The 20529-nt window shown below is 33.8% G+C and overlaps 2 protein-coding genes across 4 annotated transcripts in view; one reads left to right on the forward strand and one right to left on the reverse strand.

Moving 5' to 3' along the window:
* LOC127837024 (probable RNA-binding protein 19) overlaps window positions 1-1406 on the forward strand; it is a 48482-nt gene extending 47076 nt beyond the window's left edge. For both annotated transcript variants that reach the window (XM_052363735.1, XM_052363726.1), the window contains exon 24: window positions 98-1406. In XM_052363735.1, coding sequence (XP_052219695.1) covers window positions 98-162 — 65 coding nt within the window. In that variant the 3' untranslated portion in view covers window positions 163-1406. The remainder of the gene's footprint in view (window positions 1-97) is intronic.
* On the reverse strand, window positions 438-20494 carry LOC127837029 (testis-specific gene 10 protein-like). 2 transcript variants are annotated; one of them, XM_052363752.1, is made up of 11 exons: window positions 20389-20494; window positions 20117-20185; window positions 18835-18981; window positions 7554-7742; window positions 6811-6957; window positions 4368-4526; window positions 3885-3946; window positions 3408-3465; window positions 3140-3198; window positions 1956-2115; window positions 438-673 (listed from the first exon to the last, which is right to left on the reverse strand). In XM_052363752.1, the coding sequence occupies exons 1-11, from the start codon at window positions 20465-20467 to the stop codon at window positions 501-503; spliced, it is 1302 nt and encodes a 433-aa protein (XP_052219712.1). In that variant the 5' UTR covers window positions 20468-20494; the 3' UTR covers window positions 438-500. The 2 variants fall into 2 exon arrangements, with proteins under 2 accessions (XP_052219712.1, XP_052219723.1); XM_052363763.1 differs by lacking the exon at window positions 6811-6957 and having other exon boundaries at window positions 20389-20493.
* Window positions 20495-20529: the final 35 nt, after the last annotated feature.

Below are 20529 nucleotides of genomic sequence, written 5' to 3' on the forward strand. Positions count from 1 at the left end.
GATCATAAAATCCATGAGGAAAGGCATGCATATCTCGGGGGGCCTATCAAAAGCACTTCAAGGCATACTCTGTATTTTATGTTATTGTTTTTTGCAGACGAAAATAAGAAGTTCACAAAGTCCAATCTGAAACAGAGCCTGGAGATGTCTGTCACTGACTGAGGTTGCCATGGGAACAAATGATACCCTGTCAAAGTGAGGCTCAAGGAATGTGTAGTTGGACTAAACATATGCATGACATATGGGACTATGATCCATTTTGCAAGCAGCAAAGTGTCTCTATGGCAGACTGACTGCCATTTCTGCTTAACATTATCTGACTTGTTTTTGTTTCAAAGTATTAAGTTAGGGAGGTGTTTTACTATTAGAGCTATGTTTTGTTTTATTAAACTAACTTAGCCTCTTAGCATGTAAAGGATTGCAAATAATGGAGATAGTTGTTTAAAAAATTGATTTATTTGGAAATAAAGCTTCAATGCTATTTTAATAAAACCAGCAGTTTACAGATTTCTCCTTAAATAAAGAATTTTGGTGTTTGTTCCTTTTGATTCCTGGATCATGTTGTTCCGTGTATCACTCGAGGTTGTCATGACAACAGTGTCACTATATGAGTCTTCAGGGTCAAACCTGTCATCCTTGGCATTGCGCCGGGTGTATATGTCCACCATGTCCTCTGAAATAAGGTATATATGGTGTGTTTTGTTCTGAGAAAACTGGGCTTAATGTATGTGCGTAAAGTGTCGTCCCAGATTAGCCTGTGCAGTCCGCACAGGCTAATCAGGGACGACACTTTCCGCTTTTATGGTATTTTTTGTTTAAAGGAAGTCCCTTCTTACAGAAAATCTTGTTTAGGAGGAAAGTGTCGTCACTGATTAGCCTGTGTGGACTGAACAGGCTAATCTGGGACGACACTTTACGCACACGCATTAAGCCCAGTTTTCTCAGAACAAGGCTCATGGTAGATTCCTCATTATACATTTTCTATTGATTATTGGGAACTATGGCACAGGTTATTTGTTCTATTTTTGTAAAGTAATCAGGCAGAAATCAGAGTATTTTTATTGTACATGAATATTGTTTAAGATACAAATCATTGATAAAGATCATTAAGAAAGCATTCAGTTATTATTTCTTTTTTTATTATTATGTTTTATTGTGTATGTATATTTTTAATGGCACACCCACCTTGATATAGTCAACACCAAAAGATCGACATACATTGCCTAGGCTATTGTGTAATCAAGCATCATGCCATTGTCAATCTTGTAATTATTGATAAATTAATTACAGTATGAACTCTCTGATTACTTTTGAATTTGTGCTGTACTTGTTCATTAAATAGATTTTAATATTGTGAATTTTGCAATTCAAAATAAATTGAATATATTTCGTACAACAAATTGGTATTGACATTTTGTTTTTATATTGTAATCTTGTTTTGAAGAATATCTTGTCATAGACAGCAGCCTCTCTCTTCCAGGTTATTGTTATTGTTGTAGTAAGACCATGATCATCCTTTGTTAAGCACTTTTTACTTATTGCAGAATCCAGTTTTTGCTTTCAATTATTGTAAATTTCAATTATTGTAACCAAAACAAACACAATTGGACACTAAACTGATATGACGTGCATATCTCAATATGGCCTGCTTTGCGCATAGTTAGTTTCACCAAAATAGCTTTTATACTTGTTGAGTTATCGCAGGGTCCAGATTTGAAATGTTGAAGCTCTCATTGATAGGAACTTGTGTTAAATTGAACTCTAGATCTCGCTTCCATAATTGCATGGCTAATGCCCTTTGTACAGTTCGCACAATACTTGTGTAAGGGTCTTTACGCTGTCTGACAAATACAAGATAAGTTTCACACTTGTCAAGTTTGTAAAACTAGCAACACCTTTTGTACAAAATGGTAGAACAGCAGAGGCTAATGCTATTCATCGTCATCAATGCATACCGTACTGAAGTTGAGGCACAAGCATCTCGTCGTCAGTCAGGTAACACCGGTAATAGGGGTTCGTGTCAAGCTCGAAGTTTGGGTCGAACGTTTGCAGGAGAATTACGAGCTGGTCTATCAGCAGACGGCGTCGGTAGAGGGCGCTCTCCAGACGTAACACCTGCGGGAAGGCACGGGTTTCAGGGGTTGAAATGGTTTCAGTTGAATATCGTATGTATATCAATATATGAGCACCTCGGTCTTTTTGAAAACCAATAACTACAAAGTGAGGTTACAAACGATTTTTCGCTGTAAGAAAAAAGTTAGATTGATGTTCGGATGTAGAACAATAATTCGAAACCTTAATCATTTATTTTTAAGATTATTTGTACAAATTAAATTTACAACTTATTTTTTTAGTTCAGAAAAATGTAAGCATTCAGCATTTCAATATAAACAGGGATCTATACAAACAAATATAGGTTCCTGATATAAATCAATACAAGTGCCAGCAAACAAGTAGTGTTTATACAACTGATAGAACAAGAAACCGTCGGAGACGGGTGATGCTCCCCAAAGGTGTTTTTTTTCACAATATTGCACTATATATTCAAATAAAAAAAACGTCTTGCGGACACAGTAGTTGGGGGGACAAGAATTTTTTTAATAGAAAATTTTAAAGGGCCATAACTCTGTGAAAAATCATCCGACCAGAACCCGCTGATAATATGCACATCTCTTCTTACTAGTAAAGCTTCCCATTAAGTTTCATTGAATTCCGGTCATTAGTTGCTGAGAAATAGCCCGGACAAGAATTACACTATATGTACAGTTAATGCAAAATTTCAAAGGGCCATAACTCTGTGAAAAATCATCCGACCAGAACCCGCTGATAATATGCACATCTCCTCTTGGTAGTGAAGCTACCGATAAAGTTTCATTGAATTCCGGTCATTAGTTGCTGAGAAATAGCCCGGACAAAAATTGTGCACGGACGGACAGACGAAGCAGCGATTATATGCTCCCCCCAAAAATTTTTGGGGGAGCATAATAAGACACTATCTAAAGCTATTTCGTCGAAAATGTGCCCCTATGTATATTATAACTTTGGTACGATAAATGCCGGCACATAACTGTGTTCTGAAACTGAAATAAATTTGCTATCGTAATGTTTAAAGCATGCATCTGAAAGGAAATAAAAGTACACTTATTCTTTTCTGAACCTTGATGACCAGCTTATCATGCTCTTCGTTTGACATCACGTCTAAAAAAGACAACGTTTAATACAATGGTAACAGTAAATTACCTGCGTGTAAGATTTTTTTTTGTAAAATTTAAGTATTTATATTGATGCTCATGCCCCCCCCCCCCCCACACACAAAAAAAAATAACGTTAATAATTATCATTATACATAATAATATGAAGATTTTCACTGAACTTTACAAATAATAAAGTGTTTCAAGTTTCCAAACCTTGCTCGTCTTGTGGGTCCACGTTGTTTACTTTTCCGAAACGTTTTGTATAGTAAGACTGAAAAAAAAAATACAGTAAAACATAATTGACCACTCTCCAGCTGTCAATCAAACTCACGTTATAATCAATCAGATTTCGTTTATTGCGGCCAAATGGTCCGACAAACAAAGACTGTCGGAGTAATTGATGAAGCGTTTTATGAAAGCACAACTTAGTGGGCGGAGCGATCGCGTATTTGGCGACTGGTCAATTATGTTTAATATATATGGCCAAAGAATCTATGGAGCATTGTCAGTTTGGTTAATATGTTTACAAAAAACTACATTTAATACATGGATGAACATAATCAAAATATTTGTTATTCAACTTGTTGATGTGTTGTAGATCTTTAACTTAATCAAGACCAACACTTAATATAACTTGAAAGCAGTTTTAGATGAAATGTTTCAGGATAAACAACATTCGCAATTGCTTACCACTATTAATAGCTTATCCCTGTTCAACTGATCAATCTCGCGTATCTTCTTTTTTACTGTTCCTGTGAAGAAAAACACTAAATATTTCCAACATTGTAGAGGGTACTATGATTTTGACAAGACCACGACAGCTTAAACAGTGCAGAGGAAACGACCAGCTTTACATTTACACACTATAACATGAAAATGAATAAAAGAAATGAGCCTCGCTCTCTGAAAGGGTGGTTAATGCATGTGCGTAAAGTGTTGTCTCAGATAAGCATGCACAGTCCGCACAGGCTGATCAGGGAGGACACCGTCCGCCTTTATTGTATTTTTTCGTTTAAAGGATGACCCTTCTTGACGAAAATCCAGTTAAGGCGGAAAGTGTTATCCCTGATAAGCCTGTGCGGATTGCACATATTAATCTGGGACGACACTTTACGCACATGCATTAAACCCCCTTTTCACAAAGCGAGCCTCAAATATAGGTGACTTATGTACTTGTCAGAGACAAAACGTTGAATTTCAGACACTCTATTTCGATCTCCAATTGTTGCTGGGCTTTATGTGCCTGCGCGCGCATCTCTCGAACCAGATGCTGCATAGCGACCAGTTGTATGTCCATATCACAGCGCCTGGAACGCTCGTCCGCTAGTTCATCTGTAGATCAAGTGCATTTTATAATCACATTTTAATAAATGTAATTGTTTGGTTGTTTAATAGAAATTAACGATTAATCTTGGTAAAAAATAAAAAAAGTTTCTCCGAATCGTGTGTTGTGCACGTTTGGGACTTTTTCAGGTTGGCAAAATACAATTGTCTTAAAGTACATTGTATATATTTGAATTGGATTATAGGCAAAACGCAGAACCGTCGTACTCCTTACAAGAGAATCCTATATCGACCGAAGAAATACCCGGTAATCAAGGCAACAAAACGGTTGACAGACAGTTAAGGCATGTACAACAATATTATAAATGAAAACTTTACGGAAACAATTTATGTAATTGCAAAGCCGTTTTTAAATTTTCAAAAAATGTATTTAATTACATACTTGATAAAAAGCGCTTTCCGCGCAGCTGGGCACAAGGATGTATCATACCCATACATTAACGTGGCGAAATATTACATCCAAATTACTATCGGGAACCATTTAAATAAGTTTTCTTGCAAAACGAATTAAAAGTAAATTAAATGAACGTCTTAAACACAAGGCAAAAAGAAATAACATTCTTACGGATGCGCAATTCGGTTTTAAACCAAACTGTAGCGCAGTAGATGCAATATTTATTTTTTTCAACGAGAAAAAAATATGTTGTATATGTAACTTAAAATAATAATAGATTTCCCCTGCAACAAATAAGGTACAGAATAATGGAATATTTTTTGCAATTATGAAACAAACTTTGACATTATGTGGTCACTAGGTATTCGCCATTTACCTCGTCCATGTGACATTCTCACGAAAACGTGTATATTTCTTGTGTTTGTACATTTTTCATTCTCCGAAATGATGTGTTTGTAAATATATGTACACAAACAGCATGCGATTACAGAAGGTACACAATATGTTAATAGCGATAAGCTGTACATGCTTAAGTCCAAATAAACTATTTTGTTCTGTTCTGTTATATTCAGACATGCATTAGGTATATGCAAGCTCAATAACAATATTTATTAAGGAAAAAATGTACAAGATATAGGTTGATGATAGATATTAATCAATGGAAATAAATAAAATTACCAATCGTTTGTGATGCTTTTCATGTGCATGTGTTGCTATCATAGCATTTAAAGTGATATTATGGGCATTTTTCACTATTGAATTGAGCTGAAAAGCATTTACAGGTCAAAAGAGTTAGTTAAAATGTGGTTATTGAACATTTATCTGCAACTCATCTGGCTACCAGTTGTATATTAAAATATATATTATATTCAATATTTTACGTGACTCACCCAGTCCTCTAAACCAAAATGATCCGTAAAACAAAATATTGTCTCTATGTCGTATGAACGAATCTGAACTAAAACACATCGTATTTTTAATTATTTCTGTCGTCAGTTGTCAAAACGAAAGTACGGTTGATATTCAAATGCATTATTTTTCTCTTTCCGGGATATTTCTTTAGTAAGTTGATGCTGCATTAACAAATATAAGTGTATATTAAGTGAAAACACCAAAAATAAACAACGGTTGCGATAGACACATATAAACTGTTAGATGCCCATAATATCACTTTAAATGTGTATTTAGCAATAGCAGCCCGAGAGGTATTGATTCAAATCCAAGCGAAAACAAATTTGAATTACGCTTTTCTTGCTATTATATATATAAATATTTCCAAAAATTTAAGTTTTGTGTTGTTGCTTAACACATTTCATTGCACGTTTTATCCCTTTACCACACAGATACGTATTGGTATTTTGACGCCTTTGTTGTGCTTTTGAAAGTTAAATTTAATTAAAGACCTCTTACTAGATTCAATTTTTAAATGCTTTATTTCCAACCCTAAGATACTTATGAGCAGCAAACAGCATAAAACCTAAACAGACTGAGAGTAACTCGCAGGCTGTTCTGGTTTAATGCTGTTTGCTCATAGCCATTTTCACTTTGCTTCTGAGTGGGAAAGGGTTATGATAGGTGAATTTGTAAACATTTATCTTTGACGACAAGTCTTTCATGCACACTTTTTTTTATCTAATTATAATTTTTAGCTTTAAAGAATATGCTTTTGTTTGTGTAAAATTAGCATGCAATGTAAAATAGTTACACACAATTGTTCGCGATAAGTTATGTACTTATGTTTTTCCTTAAAATGTACATTTGTTTCAGCTAAAGCGCCAGTGAGTGCTCATTACAAAAACATAACAATAGTTAAACAGTGATATACTTTTAAGGTTTTCAAAGCAAGACAAGAAATCTCACAAGTAAAACATCTAAGACCTAAAAACTGCGCTGCTTCCTTGTGCAATGCCTGTATTTTCCCCTGCAATTCTTCAATCTCGTTGTCTTTAAACGCCAGACTCGTGCTCGCATCATTGTCATCTTTGTCTGCTGCCGCCTTTGCATTCTTTAACTCAACCATTTTCTCTAGCATAAAAGAAGTTTTTTTCGAATACATTCATGTGTCAGGAAATGGTGCATGATACATGTATTGGATTTATCAACAATTAACTCGAAGCCAATCAAAAACATCATTTTGCTAAACGCATACAAATAAACATCAAGAAAATAAAGCAATTAACACTGGGAAAATCTAATTTAAGCCTGTAAGAATATAATATACCGAACGGCAATATGAACCATGGCTTATTCCCGTGTGTGCAGGTCCAAGTAAACTGACGACCAACTGATCGTTTGACCGCTTGCAAAACATAATTTGTTCTGGGACTGAACCTAAATTTCTTGGATTTTGTAACAATGTGCTGTGATAAGCCATTTTATGTAAACTAATATTTAGCCATATCAATCAGCGGCATAAAAGTTGTTATGTCTCTATGTTTTTTTTATATATCAGTACCATACAGAACAGGACATATTTACGACTTAAGCATATACAGCTCATCGTCAAAATAACAATATAGCAGTAATAATTACGTATCATAGCGATAAAATTGCTTAAGATATATTGCAAAGATCTATCGACCATGTTAATGAAAAGATCAAGTCAGAATCCTAGCGCTCACCAGTCAAGCCCACAACGTCCGCCTGCAAGCCCTTGATCATCTCCTCCTGCTCAACAAGCGTGCTGGTCAGTGTCTCTTGGGTCGTCTTCATGTTGACCAGGAACATGTTCGCCTCAAGCAGCCGCCTATCCAACCCTTCGAGCCGCTCCCGAGTGTCTGCAAGCTCGCCGTGCGTCTTGGATAGAGCCGCTGGTAAACGACAAACACCGGTGACATGTTTTGCAACCGATTCATGAGGCGTGTACATGTGGATAGAATGCGATGTAACGCATTTGAATTGTGCAAATTGCTTTTCCTGGACGAGACTCTTCATGTGCATTGAGACAGATTTTCCAACTATGTGTATTATGTACTTGTATTGTTTGGTTATCAAATGTAAAAGTAAAATCTTTATTTAATCCACAGCACATGATATTACTTAGTTTTCCACGTATTATCATTATTCATTAGGTAAATAAATAATAGTTTATTATAGAGGAACTCACGCCGACTTAAAATGATTTGTTTTACAGAACGTGCGTATACTATAAATGATGACATTATACTAGCTTGGCAAATAGCTTAGTTTCTTCAATGGAAGTTTGAGTATCCAAAATTCTGGTTCCTTTGGACATCGTATGTGACTGGCGGATACAAGAGTTTGAGTTGCGTGAACTTCTGCACGATATACCCTAAAGGTGCCTGTTTATGTGTCATAGGTTATTTTCTCTCGCTTTTGGAAAAGACAATATGTTGTTGTCATTTGTTATTGCGTTTATAACAAAACGAATACTAGCAAAGCAATTAAGCGGAAGTCAATTGCTACATACGTTAACTAATAACTGCAAATCGACTTCAAGTGATTGAAAAAAGTCACATCTTGTTTGAGGGTCGAACACCGTTTCTGCCTTGCTCTAAATCCGCACTTGTTGTATTTATTATTGTGGCTAAAAGACCCAAACTTGTATGGCATCTTTCGCTCCGTAACAATTATTAGTATAATATGATTATGTTGAAGCAATAAAAACAAAGGATTACACATTTTTGAATGGCTTAAAGGTTTAAATCACTCAATATACATGCTACAGGAGACCCACTTATCGAAAGATAATTTTGAAAAATGGAAACAGGATTGGCCCGGGAAATTCGTTTATAGTGGAAATAAAACAAACAGCGAAGGGGTTGGGATTTTTATTCATCCTAAAAGCAATATAGAAATTATCCAAAGCACAGAAATTATAGTGGGTCGGTTACTTTCTGCCGATATTAAAATTCAAAATAAAATCATAACATTAATTAACGTTTACGGACCAAATTCTGACGACATAACACTTTTTATTTAATGCTTTCCGGTGGTTTATAGAGAAATATCAGTGAATTAAAACTGATAATTTCACTGTTTCAAACAGTGAAAATTATCAGTGAGAATTATCGATAATTTTCATTGTTTACTGTGAAATGACGTCATTTTTTTGACGAAATGACGTCATTATCCCAGCAAAATTCGTTAGTTAAACTCTTGAACAATGTATATAAACTGTGAAAAATGCATTAAATAAAAAGAAAATTTGTTGGATTCGGTGGATTATCGACTTTAATTCACTCGTGATCATAGAAAACATATATTTTCACTCGTGGCTGCGCCACTCGTGAAAATATTATTTTCTATGATCACTCGTGAATTAAAATCGATAATCCACCGGATCCAACAAATATCCTCTATTTAATACACTACAAAATTACCTGCTCAAGCATAATGAAAAATCATACATAGTAGGTGGAGACTTTAATACTGTCTTGAACACAAATATAGATAAGAAGAATGGAAGTAATAAAACACACTCAAAATGCAGAAATATTCTTCTAAATATAATATCGACATGCGAACTAACAGATATTTGGAGAACTAAACACCCAGAAAAATTACAATATACCTGGAATTCAAATACAAAACCACCAATACATTGTAGACTTGATTATTTCCTGATATCTGAAAACTTATGTAACTTAATCAATATATGTAGCATAAAACCTGGATATAAAACCGACCATTCTCTAGTATATTTATCAATCAACGAATCTCTTTTAGGAAAAGGCCCAGGTTATTTCAAATTAAACAACTCTATTTTATTAGATATTGAATATCAAGAAAAGATTAAGATAAGTATAAACGATGTGGTAAATGCTAACCCAGACTCAAATCCAAATACAATTTGGGAAATTATAAAAGGTACTGTACGAAATGAAACTATTTAATATACGTCCTACAAAAAGAAACAAACACAAATAGAAGAAACACATTGGAAGAGGAGATTCGCCTAATCGAAAAACAAATGGTTTGCAATAATAATTATAATAATACTAATAATAATAATAATAATAATAATATAATAATAATAATAATAATAATAATTTTAATAATAATAATAATAATATCAATATCAATAACGACGAGCTTTTAGAATTAATCAAACAAAAACAACTGAAACTAGAACAAATTTATGAAACAAAAATAAATGGTTCAATACTTAGAGCTAAAGCTATCAAAATAGAAAACAATGAACATAATACAGCCTATTTTGCAAACCTAGAGAAGAGAAATGCCGAAAGAAAAGCAATTAATACACTTCTCGAAAATGGTAAAACACTTAAAACAAAAGATGAAATCATGGAAGCCGAAGTAAGATACTATAAAAACCTGTTTAAAAATGATTTACCAGAAGAAAAAGATGATAACAACATTTTTTTCAGCACTTAAATTAAAACATTAACCAACGAAAGCAAACAATTGTGTGAAGGAAAACTTAACGAATATGAATGCGGAATTGCACTGTTAGAAATGAGTAACAACAGACAGACAGACAGACAGACAGAATGTTTTATTGACGTAAACTTTACAGTTTTTTGTCATTTACAAAATAGTTACATGTATACAAAGCATTATGTCAACGTGATAACAAATAAGAATATTTAAATATCATATTGATCGCGTAAAGATCATATTCATACATACATGGTTTTAATTAATAAGTTGTATATAATAAAGATTTGTTTTAAATACTAATAAGAAACAAAAAAACAAAAAAACAATAAAATAGTACTCGTGTTTCTCTAGATTAACATATACAGATGATGAAAACAATTATTTGTTATTAACTTTCATAGAAATATTGGAGGATGAAAACCATAAATATAGTTCAATTATTTAAACGTTATACAAGACAACTTGATACGGAAAAAAATGAAGAAAAATTAGTTAGTTAATATTTTAACTAATTTGTTCAAGATAAGTAAAATTTGATCATGCGTTAAGGCTATAAGTGAAGTATTTGAAATATACTAAACTGTACAACATATATAATTTAAAAACAAAAGGTAATTGTACAAAATTTGATTCATTTTTGTACATTTTACAAAATATGCAACAATAATATTTAAGTTGTGCTAGGCTAACATATTCAGATGATGAATAAGGTGAATGTACTAAGAACTTTTACAGACGAATGTTGAGGATGAACATAGTACGACCATCAAACATTAAAAAGACGAGTTTATTTACCCAACTACTAGATGAAGGGAAATTTATTAGTTAATATTTGAATATCCAGGGTTAGTTAGCTGGGTGGGGCTGCATTATGGCTTTACATATGAACTTGCTCAGGTTCCTTACTTGTGTTTTGTTTGAAGTACCCATTAATTCAACAAATTTAAACATACTTGGTCTTTTATAATAGTAGGCTTTGATTAGTTCTTTTCTAAGTGAATTGAAGGCTGGGCATATCATGATAAAATGGTACTCGTCTTCAATATCTCTGACTTGACATTTTGCGCATACTCGCTGTGATCTCTCTATATTGTTATGTCTACCTGTTTCAATTGCTAGTTTGAGCGACGATAATCGTAATTTGGAAACACATATACGCAATTTGTTTGGCAAATAATCAAGATATGGTTCAAACTCAAAGATGCATTTAAATAATTTATATGTCATTAATGAGTTGCTATTATTAATCGAATTGTACCAGGATTGCTTAAAAACGTCTAAAACAGTTGACTTAAATACAATATGGAAGGTATCGAGATTGACCGAAGAGGGATTGTCCCATACGTATGAAAATCCGTAGGTATCCAATAACTTCTTCACATTTAAAGCCCAATTGCCTTTACATAGTTTCATACTTTTGAAGCGTTCATACAATTTTGATATGATTATGCTATTTGAATGGATAAGTTTACACCAGTATTTTATTATACGAACATTTCTGTTAATGCAAAGTGGATACCTTCCTAGTTCCCCATATACTCCCATGCTGCTGCTAGATGCTTTGATACCTAGGAGCCTTTTACAAAACTTAAGATGTATACGTTCTATTTCGATAAACTTATCAAATCCCCATATCTCGCAACCATAATTTAAAGTCGCACCCACGAATGCGTCAAAAAGTTGAAAAGCAATACTAGGTTTGATATCAAGGTTTTTTAAATTAATCATTAAAACATTTAGGGCTTTAAGTCCTTTCCCAGAAAGAGATTCAGCATTTAGTAAAAACGAACCCGTGTAATTAAAAACTGTTCCTAAGTAATTGAAGTCATCAACTATATCTAACTTTTCACTTTTAAATGACCATTTTTCATTGTTAAAAGTCGGTCCTCTTTTTCTAAATACCATTACCTTAGTTTTGCTAATATTAACTTCTAGACCCCAAAGATCGCAATATTCGCTAAGGTTGTTAATACTTTGTTGGAGGTCAGTTACAGACTTGCCGAATATTACCATATCATCAGCAAAAAGCATAAGTATAAATATCAAGTCATCATATGAAAGTCCAGAATTGACGTCTTTTTCTAAAAATAGTTCAAGGTCATCTAAGAATAGAGAAAACAGCACCGGCGAGAGTACCTCTCCCTGTTTGAGTCCAATCGCACAATTAAAGAAATCCGAGTATGAATTACACTTTTTTACACAGCATTTAACTTGATGATACATGTCTTTGATGAGCGTTAGTAATTTACCGTTAATACCTGCGTTGTAAAGCTTATACCATAGTCCATTTAAATAGACCGAATCAAATGCACGTTTCATGTCGATAAAACAACAGTACAAACGTCCGTTAGAATTCACGACATTTTGAATAATAGCATTAAGTACAAAAATAGCGTCAGTAGTCGAGCGGCCCTTTCGGAAGCCGAATTGAGCGTCACTTAAAATGTTGTTATTTTCAATCCAGTTATTTAAACGACTGTTTAGAATGCTCGTAAAAAGTTTGGACATGCAGCTTACCAGAGTAATCCCCCTATAATTACGTACATCGTCATGGTCATTCTTTTTAAAAACAGGCACAATGAACCCCTTTGACCATTCTGAAGGAAAATGACCTGAATTCAGTATAGCATTAAATATCTTTAATAGATGTGGTGATAATATATCTAAACTTTCGATGAAATATTCGTTTAACAAATAGTCACAGCCACACGATTTATTACGTTTAAGCCGATTAACTGCCTTATCGATTTCGTCAGTGGTAATTGGACCATCTAATTCTTCAAATCTGCCGCTATTAATGTTAAAATTATAAGAACTGCAAAATTGTTCTGCTTCGATATGAACTACGTGTTTTAAATCGTTCTGGAGAGAGTAAAAATAATTATAAAAATCATCAATGGACAAAGAATCACTTATGCTAGTTTTATTTTTACTAAAAAGCTTCCAAAAATCTCTAGGCTTTGAGTGTCTAAGACTAACGATTTCTTTTAATTTTTTGCTTTTATGTTGCTGACGTTTCGATTTAACAGTACGTTTGTACAATGATTTGTTATTTATCATAAGCGCTCTATCGATATCTGATCTGCTTTTATTGTATTCCATTAGAGCTTTGAAATATGCAGATTTTGCTAGACGGCAGTCGTTATCGAACCACTCTGCTTTCTTAAATAATGTATTTTTAGAGTAAGATTTCTCACTTTTTAAAGTCTTAGAAAATAAAGCCTCACCAGCTTCGCTTAATATTTTCGAAAATCTGTCCACGCAATTATCAATACTGTCAACGTTATTACAATCAAGATCATCGCTAATACTGTTAAATACATGTGCATTTGCGATTAATTTTTGTCGAAATTCGTCTCGATGCTGATATAACCAGATAAGACGTGTTGTAGTCGATTCATTATTACCTCTCGATATTAAAGTATTACACATGATATTGAATGCCAACGGGCAATGATCTGACCATTCTGAGTGAGATTCAACATTAAAATATTTTATAAGCTTAAAATTTTCTTCGCGTAGTAACAAGTAATCAATAACACTTGAACCACGTGAATTCATGAACGTAAAAGCGCCGAAACTATCATGGCTAAGTCTACCGTTAGCTATTCTCAATGAGAGCGATTTGCACATGTCAAGAAGCTTCGTACCAAAACAGTTACTTTGCGAATCCATTGAATTTCGTGGAAGTTGAGAATCACTTATGTAAGATTGGTCATTTAACAGATTAACTGTGCGATCACATACAATAAAGTCTCGCTTATTTCCTACTCGAGCGTTCAAATCACCGGCTAAAAAAACTTTACCATTTGTTTGAAAATGATTAATTTCATTTTGTAAGATATCAAATAAATTAACATTCAAAATATTATACATAGGGGAATTCTCAGGCCAGATATAAACACTAGCCAGAAAAAAGTCATCCGTTAGATTAAAATAAAGCTTATCTAATTTAAGCCACACAATTGCATCCTGATGATTTTTAACAATAGAAATTCCCTTCGCAATAGATTGCTTAATATAAATTGCTATTCCGCCACTAGAGCGTTTTGATTTTTTGTTCTGAATTTTCCTGTTAAAAAGGTAACATTTATAGCCATCAATGTCATAACAAGCTGAGTTATTAGCCCATGTTTCATAGAACAAAATAATATCAAATTTACGAATGTAGTTTAAGAAGTCTTCATCGTTAATTTTTACATTTGAAAGTCCTTGAACGTTCCAAGAGAGAACTTTTATTTCAGCCTCCGGAAGTCCCTACTTTCTGCTACCGCTGCTGTTGTTGCTTGTGGAACTGTCAGGACGCACCGGAACACCATCTATGTACAGTTTGTCGTAGCTTAACCATGCCTTCTTGCCATCAGCACGTGCTTTCCGGAAGGCCGGCATCAAGCTTCTGCGTCGGTCGGCAACGTCCTTTGGAAATTGCTCACTGACGTAGAACTTGGTTCCTTTAAGGTTCCAACTTGATTTCCGCACGCTTTCTCTGTCCTTGAACAGTGAGAATTTTGCCACTATTGGACGAGGATGTGGTTGGTTACCGCTTTGCCTAACACCAATACGATGTACTCTCTCAAGATTAATACACTTGACATCGTCCTGGGGTATTTTCAGATTTTCTACTATGAAAGAGCGCAGTAGACGCTCGGTATCGTCTGGCTTTTCGGACGAGCTTTCATTGATGCCGGAGAAAATTAAATTGTTCCTCATTGACTGCGCTTGCATGTAATTTAAGGTCTCTGATAATTCGGACTTTTCTTGCTGCAGTTTTGAAATGGCGCTCTGTGACTCTGCCAAAGCGAACTCAAGCGACGAAACATTTTCCGCAATCTTGTTAAGCTTTTCGCTCTGCATTTTGTTATTTTCTTGAACAACATTCTACAGCTTGCAAAGTTCAGATTCTATGCCGTTTACTTTTGTTTCAAGTTTATTTAGTGTTTCTAACTGTGTAGTAATACTTGAAAATTTATTGTTCATAGCCTGATTCATAGATCTCAGGAAACTCATAATCTCTGAGTTGAGGGGTTGACTGACCTGTGATAGGATGCTTCCCTCAGCTCCATTTCCGGTCTCCCGTTCACTTGGTACGAACACTGAGTTATCCATCCCGGAGTCACTGAATAGTACGGAATGAGCACCGTGGATAGCGTCACTAACACTTAAATTAGCGTTGCACGTTTCACTCAACACACCGTCTGTTAAAGCATTTGTTTCCCCAGAACTGCACTTATTTTTTGCAACTTTGTTTTGTCCTTTACTACTACTGGATTTATTACTACCGTTACTGCTGTTTTTACGTTTGCGTGTTTTTCCCATGGACGGTTCATACAGATAAGCTGATAATTGAAATATAATGTTCTCATTCAATAGGTGTAACGATATTTCGCTGTTTTTTTCGTGCTCACCTCTACAATTGTCACGATTCAACTATCCATCATGGCCGCGTATTTGTAGTGGGAGGGGTAATCCGTTTGTTAATAACTCGTTTTTATCACAATACGAACGCAACTAAACTTTTTTCGCTGGTAATAAACGTCAATCTGTTGATATTTCTCACTATTGATCCTCATTTACTATACTTTGATTAAGTATGATTGTTAATATTTCCAAGTTTAGTAAAAAATTAAGACTGCTTGAAAAAACGATACGCGCCAACCATTGATCACGTGATTGAACAACAAAAGCCCAGGTTCAGATGGCCTAACAGTCGAGTTTTATAAAATGTTTTGGAACACGCTGAAGCCCTATTTTATAAATTCAATAAATTATTCGTTTGGTAAAGGCGAACTTACTGAGTTGCAAAAACAAAGTATTATCACACTTCTACCTAAACCAGGAAAAAAATTAGATTATCTCGCAAACTGGAGACCTATAAGTTTACTAAATACAGACCATAAAATTGCTACAAAAACCATCGCGAACCGAATTAAAAAATGCCTACCTGAAATTATATCCTTTGACCAAACCGGATTTATGAAAAATCGATATATTGGAGAAAATGTCCGTTTGATATTTGATGTAATAGAACACTTAAATGTAAAACAAAAACCTGGACTGTTATTTTTTGCAGATTTTGAAAAAGCTTTTGATAGCCTTAACCATTCATTTATACTAAAATGTCTTAAGAAATTGAATTTTGGGTCAAGCCTGACTGAATGGGTCGAAGTATTTTACACTAACATAAAAAGTCTAATCATAAACAATGGGCATTTTTCAGATAGTTTTGAAATAAAAAAAGGAGTCAGACAAGGCTGTCCATTATCATCCACATTATTTATTATATGCTTGCAGCTATTGTCAAACTATATTGAGCAAAATAGCAAAATTAAAGGCATAAATTATTGGGAAAAGAAATAAAACAAACCTTCGCCGATGACGCAACTTTTTTTATCAATGGATGCGAGCAATCATTTAGAGCATTGGTGGAAACCCTAAATGAATTCAAAAAGATATCAGGCCTAAACCTTAATACCGCGAAATCAACGATATTACGAATTGGATCCTTGAACAAAACCAACATCAAATTCTGCAATGAAAGACCTTTTATTTGGACATCTCAAGAAGCAAAAACTTTAGGAATTACTTTTTGTAACCAAAGTGAGTTGAATGTACAAAATAATCTAATCCCAAAGCTAAATGAATTTAACACATGTTTAAAACAATGGCAACACAGGAAACTTACCTTAATGGGCAAAATTACTGTCATTAAAACGTTTGCGTTGCCAAAATTAATCTACCCATTTTCAGTTTTACCGAACCCATCGAGCTCAATACTGAATAGTATAACAAACAGTATATTTAACTTTATATGGGACAACAAGCCGGACAAAATTAAAAGAAAAACTTTATATAAAAAGTATGAAAGTGGTGGTTTAAACCTTAAAAACATCAATAAATTCTTAACTTCAATAAAAAGTAGCTGGATAAAAAGATATTTAGACTCAGGAAACTGTGGTAAATGGAAACTTTTATAGGACTTGATATTAAATAAATATGGAAACGAACTAATTTTTGAAAGCGAACTTAGTGAAAAAACTATAACAGAAATAAGCGGAGGTAACACTTTTTTCCACGACGTCATTACATCGTGGTCTGCAGCAAATACAATATACAAGTCACGTCATTCACAAAAACGCATCAAAAAGGAAATAATATGGAATAACAAGTCAATAACAGCCAACGGAAAAACATTATTTTATCGCGATTGGTATGACAGAGGGATAAAATACATATATCAACTTTTTGACTTTAGAAATAAAACCATGTATAACTTTGAAAACATTTAATACCTATACGACATCAATAACAACGACTTTATGAAATTCAATACCCTAATCACATCAATCCCAACAGAATATAAAACTGAAGAAAGCATTCATGACCTCGATATCAATCAACCAGACGAAACTTTGTCAAAAGCAATAATCAAAACAAAATACCCTAATAAATTCATATACAATATTCAGTTACAAAACGAGGACAATGACATTCTTGAAAACAAATGGAACACGAATTTTACCGATATAGACTCAACCACTTGGAAAAAAATCCATATTGTTCCCCACATTTCAACCATCGACATGTCTTTACGCAGCTTTCAATATAAATTTATCATGCGAATTGTCCCCACAAACACATATCTTTTTAAATGCAAACTTAGCAACAGCACATTATGTGATTTCTGTCAATCACATATTGAAACAATAGACCACTTATTTTGGGAGTGCCAACACATTCAAATAATATGGAAAAAGATGGAAACGTTTCTTGCCAGTAAAAACATATTAATTGAAATAAATAAAACTCATGCTTTCTTTGGATGCACTGAGAAAAAACTACACTCTGATGTATTTAACTTTATTGTGATACTATTAAAATCTTTTATATTTAAAATGAAATACAAAAAATGCATACCAACCTTTCCTCACTTTATTGAATACCTAAATACGAGAATAAAAATTGAATCTGAGATTGCCCTTGTAAAAAATAAATATGAACAACACCAAAAAAAAATGGATTCAATTTAGGTGAATCATACCTTCTACAAACCATCAATAATGCTACCCAGACAAATTTTATGGCAAAACAATTTTTTTTAAAATCCTTAAAAAAATCCTTCTAAAAACAAAAACAAATACTAACAACAATTCCATTGAAACAAATCTTGTTGTAAAATATTGTCTTTACTCTTTCTAGATACAAAACCTTTATGTTTAGTAAATATAAATTATTAGTTTTATGTTTTTGCTATAAATCACAAAGATCTTTATATAACATTGGCAATGTAAACAATTTTTAAAATACAATCACGCATACGCTAAATATTTGATATGTTATAGTTCAAAATGTACATTATTATCATACACTTTCTTATGTTTTTCCGTATTCTAGTAATTATGGATGTAAACTACAATATAAAGAAATGTGAAAAATAATTGAGAAAAAAAATGATTATGTTCCCTTCCTGTAAATCAATGTTTCGATTTATTCAAAGAACATTATCTTAAAACATTTTTCAGTTAATTGTATTGTGAGTACCTTCTAGTTCTCGGCGTCGTTCGGACAGGTGGTTTATTTCCACGCGAGTCGTTGTCAGGGCCTGCGCATGCTCCCGGTTGTCCTGCGACATATCGTGCAGATATTTTGTCTGCTCCTCGATAGTGCGCGCCAGACGAGCCATGGTTTCTATTTGCACATAGGAACACCATTAAAGGGGCCTTTTCACAAAGTTTGGCATGTTTTTAAGTTTGTCATTAAATGCTTTATATTGATAAATGTAAACATTGGCTCTAAAAAGCTCCATTAAAAATTCAAGAATCAAATTTAAAAAAGAAAAGAAAAAAATTGTCCAAAACAGGGCTCGAACCACTGACCCCTGCTGGAGTCCTGGAGTAAAAGCCTACCACGTAGACCACTCGGCCATACGTGCTCATAACATGGCAAAAGTATTGTATAAGTTATATAAGAAATCCGCGTAGATTCACAAAATATAACAAGAACCGAACTCTCCTTATTATTCAATCGTTCGTTGCAACGCTTTATAATTGTCAGGTTTTTAAATCGTCAGAAGATTCATATAATGGCTATTTTAGAGCATGGTTTATGTTCAGTTTTGCTGTTTCCTCACAAATATCATAACTAAAACTAAAATTTGCTAATCTGAATCGAAGTTGTATCAGGCATGTATGCATGTGCACACGTTACTTGCTCAAATGGGTGACCATGACGAGTGGAAAGAAAAAAAAATCCACACATGTTTTTTTTGTTCGATATAGTTGTATACATACATCATTTTAGAAAACTACAATAACAATTTATTGGAAATCTTCTTGAAATGACTGAAACAGACCAATAAACAAATAAAACGGGTTATGCGTGAACAGGTCTACACCCTATGTCGTTAATAAAGCAGTTTAAAGAAGTTATATATTTTGCTATGTAAACAGTTTAAAATGTATAATGATGCATCAACTACGTCTATATGAGTCGTGTTCTGGGAAAGCTAGGCATAATGCATGTGCGTAAAGTGTCGTCCCATATTAGCCTGTGCAGTCCGCACAGGCTAATCAGGGACGATACTTTCCGACTAAATTGGATTTTTGCTAAGAAGAGACTTCATTTTAACGAAAATGTCATAAAAGCAGAAAGTTTCGTCCCTGATTAGCCTGTGCGGGCTGCACAGGCTAATCTGGGACGACACTACGCACATGCATTATGCCCAGTTTTCTCAGAACGCGACTCATGTGAACTATAGCAAGTGATTGCAAATACATGATATTTATAGGCTATATTTGGAATAGTTAAAACTCTTTCTTCTTACCCCATTGCTGCAGCTTCTTTTGTCGTTTACTTTTACCCCAGTCAAACAAATGAAATGAATCACCTCTTTCTACAATACAAAGTGTACGGATTTATGTCATTATAAAACAATACTTAAATTGCTAAAGAGTAAGTTTCAATACAGGTCTTATCTGCGCCTATGATTATTTAAGTGAAGTTCACATGCAAATGTATGTTAGACGTGTATAATATTTTAATGAACAAATAAGTCATCAGAATCGTCTCATTGCCTTAGTAATGAAGATTATTTACCTTTTATTTCATTTGGCATTTGTATTACCTCTTCCATTACACGGTTGCTAAGAAAACAATTGTCGCCAACGTCAATCATGATGTCAGAAGCAACTATGACTATGACGTCAAAGCAAAAACACTTAAAAACGTTGTTTTAAA

The sequence above is a fragment of the Dreissena polymorpha genome, chromosome 1 (genome assembly GCF_020536995.1).
Source record: "Dreissena polymorpha isolate Duluth1 chromosome 1, UMN_Dpol_1.0, whole genome shotgun sequence".
NCBI lineage: Eukaryota > Metazoa > Mollusca > Bivalvia > Myida > Dreissenidae > Dreissena > Dreissena polymorpha.